Here is a 5,047-nt window from a genome sequence, read left to right on the forward strand (position 1 = left end):
TCAAAGCAGTCTACAGACTGAGGGCATTGTGAGTAAGAGTTCTTAGAAAACACTGCGTAATCTGGGTCTCGTTGCATTAGATTTGTGCCGAATGATTCAAATGGACAGCACACATACAGCAGACATATTTATTGATAGGTGATATATAAACAGACTTAACGTGTCCTACCTCTCTTCATTCTACATTTAGATGCTGAGTTAACACACATACAGATACACATTAAAAGCCCAGTGAAAGGCTGGCATCTTAGAAACTGTCTCATACAGTGGAGCACTTTCACCTCAGTTGAGCCTCCACACACAGGCTGCCTCTGTCGCTCAGAGGCTGCTCGGCTCCAAATATACAGTTCAAAAAAGCCTCCAGCACAAGTTCTCCTTGTCCTCCTCCGACCCGGGAGTCCAGAACTGCAGTCTTTAGTATATAGAAGTCTCTTCTTGCATTGCTAAGGTTGATGAGTAACAATATTTAGTGAGTTTACGTGGTGACATTGCAGTGGATAAGAGGAATAAATGATGATAACTGTTGATTTTGTAATGAAGATTGTGAAATATCAATACTGTGCATGTGTGAAATGACACTAAACAAAGTAGAAACAATATAACACAAAGTTACAGCACACTGAATCTGTAGCTGCTGGTACTTATAATATTGCATATTTCTATACATTTAAAGATTTATTTACGAGTTCCCCAAAGAGAACATGGAGTGTAGTGTCTTCACACAGTGCCTTTCCTCTTATTTTTCAGTGTCTTCCGCGCAGACCAATAACCTGATAACTGTTATCACCGGCCGCCAGCTGGTGTCACAGCTTTTTCCAACATAGCAACAATTTATTTAGTGCTATGCAGTCAGGAGTGCTAAGTGGTAAGGCTTCAAGCGGATGTGGCTCCACGCCATTTGAGGGGAAAAAAGTGTCCTTGCCAACATTCAACCAGCTGAATCTCCAATCTGTGTTTATCGTAAATCCAGGGAGGCATCTTCTTTGTTCTGAAGCTTCATCAAAGTTGGACAGGCTGTCCTTTAAGAGGAGGGTGCAAACCTCGTGCTCTTGCTTGATCTAACGCAGCCTTTATTCAGAAATGTCCTTCCCCTTGAGCAGGCCCTAGTTCCATCCAGCACAGAGGACCTCCTATAGCACGCTGCCATCACTGTGAGACAAAAGGCAGCAGCTGTCACATGGAGAACAAAATCCCTCATGTCTAAACAATCCCCAGACTTGTGGTAGCACACGTACTCACACACACTTCTCATACAGCATTGGTGTGTGGTGGCTCTGTTGAGTCTGCCGTTAAAGGTGTGTGTGTTGTGCTGGTGTCCATCATGTTAAGCTTTTCAGTCCCGTTCCTTGGTTCTTCTCTCCGTCTTCTCCTCCGCCAACACAATCTGAACCTACGACTGACAGAGATATAAAACATGTTATGCACAGTACATGACATTTATACCAATCAGCTATAACATTTTGACCACCTGTGCATGTGGGTGGTCATAATGTTAAGCAGCTCCATACGCCACAAACTGTGATGCACGGTGTGTTCTGAATCCTTTCTATCAGAACCAGCATTAATTTTTCAGCAGTTTGAGCTACAGTAACTCGTCTGTTGGCTTGGATCACATGGGTCAGCCTTCGCTCCCCACGTGCATCATTGAGCCTTGGCAAGCCATGTCCCTATCTCTGGTTCACCACTTTTCCTTCCTTGGATAACTTTTGATCAGTACTGTCCACTGCAGACCGGGAACACCCCACAAGAGCTGCAGATTTGGAGATGCTCTGACAAAGTTGTTTAGCCATCACAGTTTGGCCCTTGTCAAAGTTGCTCAAATCCTCACGCTGCCCATTTTTCCTGCTTCTAACGCATCAACTTTGAGGACAAAATGTTCACTTGCCTAATATATCCCACCCACTGACAGGAGCCATGATAACTAGATAATTAGTGTCATTCACTTCACCTGTCAGTGGTCATAATGTTATGGCTGATCGGTGTATACGCAGCAGTAAAAATACACTCATAATGCTTCCATTTTAAATGAACAGGTCAACACCTTGGGAAATGTGATTGCTTAGTTGACAAGAAGTAGATGAGAAGATTGATACCTCACATGTATGTATGCTAAATATGAAGCTATAGTCCGTTAATTTAGCTTAGCTTTGCTGCTGGTTAAATAAAGGTTTAATAATAATAATAAACAACACTGGTGTATTTTAGTATTTATGTGAGTCTGTTATTCAAAAATGATTTTTAAAAATGTTTTAAATAACTGGTGATCATAACATAAATCTGTATTGTTACATTAACTGGGAGAGTCACATGTTTTTATGTTTAGTAACATTGAGGACATCACCAAAAAAAAAAAAAAACCCAAATGTCAGACTAGTACAGTTAATACATTGGTAAGTCATATTTTCTCTGTCCTACAATCACAAAATCTTACTGTGAACAAAAGCAGATGAATACAATGAGAAGAATGAGGAAAACGAGCCCGGTGATGACACAGGCAATTATGATTTGTCGTTTCTCTCCGATCCGCGGGCCCAGGTCCACATATTCACACCTGGAGCCAGTGTAACCATGGTGACACCTGAGACATAGAAAGAGAAAACCTCCATGACTTTCATTTTATGTGACTTTTCCTTGCAGTCATCTGTTTATCTGCTTCTCCAGATATACTGAGACATTCAAAAGCCATTGTTGTGCAGGACACACAGTAACAAACAACTCAATATCATCTGCTCTGTTTTCAATCCCTTTCGATTTTCCTCTGTCCTCACTGTCCAGCTCCTTCTTACAGCTACATCTATCTCTTTATATTAACATCTCCATGCACCAGTATCTCTATTTTTTCTCAGTCTCTCACCTGCAAGACGGTGCCTTCTGTTCTTTAATGTAACGACAATCCCCGTGGATGCAGTAGTATGTTAGCTCCTCGGGACATTTTGAGAAGTGGCCATTCCACTGCCCTGTATCTATTGTGTCTGCTGGGTAAATCAAATTACATTTTAATTAGTTTCAGAATGAGCAATTCAGTACGACATAATTTCATCACAGTGTAAACTAATGAACAGTGAAAGGTGTGAGTTTCTCATATGATATATTGTGTTCAAAGGAGTAGGAAAATCTCTTTCTTGTGGAAAGTTAAATGAGAAGATTGATAACCACCATAATGTCTGTTCAATACCAGTGCCAGTGGACGCTTAGATCAACTTAGTTTAGCACAAAGACCAGAAAACAGGTATCGTGACCCTGTCTAAAGGTAACAAAATCCACCTTCTAGTACCTCTAAAAGGTCACTAATTAACATGTTATGGCTGTTTTCTTCAGTCTTTATGTTAAGGCCTAACAAAAGCTAACAAAGTCTCCTGGCTGTGGCTTCATATTTATGGTAAAAACAATAGTGGCTTCAATCCTCTCATCTAACCCACGTCAGGAAAACGAGGAAAGCTAATTTCCGAAAATGTCTTCTGTAACTGTGTCAAATTCTGTCAGCTTGCTTCTCTCATGGCCTGATGTGTATAAATAGACTGTTTGCAATATGATCCACAGAGGAGTCCTGATAAATCAGTGCCAGGAAAAGCTTGTGTCATCAAGGTCTTATTATTAACCACGTGTCGCAATTATTACAGTTCTTTACTAAATTAAACACACGCTAAGGTGGACTACAGTTATGGTTCCCATTCTTCCCGTCTATCGCTTCCTATTCTTCTCCCTATGGCTTGCTCACAAACAACTAAAACACACCCTACCACAGTTGCTAGTGGGTCATAATGCTGAACTTCTGACCGCCATTTACACATAGTGCTTTTTATACTACGGGCTATCTTTACAACCCATTCCCATGAGATTATGTTTGAAAATGAGCTTGTAAAAGAATACTGCTGTTCAGGTAACATCAATGAGAGCGCTTCGGTTGTTCTCTGAAACATGATCCAGCTTTGATGCCATGACCTCACTGCTGAAAAGAAAAATATCCAGTTACAAAGTTCAAAGGAATAGTTTGGAAGATATGTTTATTACTCTCTTGTCTGTTCACTAAAGATGAAGCTAATGCCAGCAGTTGGTTTGTTTAGCTTAGCTTAACGAGTGAAAACAGCTAGCCTGGAAAGGAATAAAAATGTCTACCAGCATTTAAACTAACTAATTAACATCTTTATATCTCATGTGTTAAATCTTTACAAAAAATATAGCGTAAATATTATTTGTTGTGGTTTTAAAGGGAGTTGAGAGTGAGTTACGTTTACCCCGTTTAGTCTTTCTGCTAAGCTTAAGTGGCATCTAGTGGTGTAATCACACATTGCAACTCACTCATTCAACGGTGTCCATGAAACACACAAAAAACGTGAACAGCCCTTTCTACATCCAGTGTTTTGTGTGTTCTGGGCTACTGTAGAAACATGGTGGTCCAACATGGCGGACTCCATGGAAGGTGACCCTCAGCATCTGATTAAAACGGCTCATTCTAAGGTATTCAAGGTATTGAAAACACAACAATTCCTATATTCAGGTGATTATACACTAATTAAAACCTAACTATGCATATTATTTTCCATTTCTGTCAATAGATCCTCCTAAATGTTACACACTGAGATTGTTGGAAATTTAGCTTGTCTTAATGTGTTAAACAGCTGGCCTGGAAAGAAATAAAAATGTCTACCAGCATACCAGATATTTAACATCTCATTTGTTTAATCTGGACAAAAGCCAGGAACTACCCATTGGACTGAAAGCCAGTTTTTCCAACAGCATGTTATCTCAAAAACAAAAGCACTGCTTCATGTCTCCATGTCCCAAAAATACACACTCTCTCTGGACTTTTTTTGCTCTTAATATGTGGCATTTGTCAACAATAACAAACACATGGTTAAGGTTGTGAAACAGTCGCAGTTTGGTTAGGTTTAGGCACCAAAATTACTTAGACTACATAGGAAAAGATGGTTTGGGCAAAATTCTGTATGTTAGTTCACTTACGTACATCAGTTAAGGAACAGTGGTTCTTTGGAGCAATGGCCGTTTGTTTTTAGGATGATGGGCTGTCGGACAAATGGGCTTTTGG

General features: G+C 40.1%; 1 protein-coding gene across 4 annotated transcripts in view; it reads right to left on the bottom strand.

Moving 5' to 3' along the window:
- The window catches only part of btc (betacellulin, epidermal growth factor family member), a gene marked incomplete in the record, with an annotated part of 8,026 nt that overhangs the window by 1,038 nt on the left and 1,941 nt on the right, over positions 1-5,047 (bottom strand). Inside the window, 4 exon segments of one of the 4 annotated variants that reach the window (XM_035667961.1) lie at positions 1-1,149; positions 1,246-1,396; positions 2,432-2,578; positions 2,855-2,975. In XM_035667961.1, the coding sequence (XP_035523854.1) occupies positions 1,249-1,396; positions 2,432-2,578; positions 2,855-2,975 (416 nt within the window). 4 annotated transcript variants of the gene reach the window in all.

This window comes from Morone saxatilis, unplaced genomic scaffold (genome assembly GCF_004916995.1).
Source record: "Morone saxatilis isolate NCDOM2014 unplaced genomic scaffold, NCSU_SB_2.0 Contig21, whole genome shotgun sequence".
Classification (NCBI taxonomy): Eukaryota; Metazoa; Chordata; class Actinopteri; family Moronidae; genus Morone; species Morone saxatilis.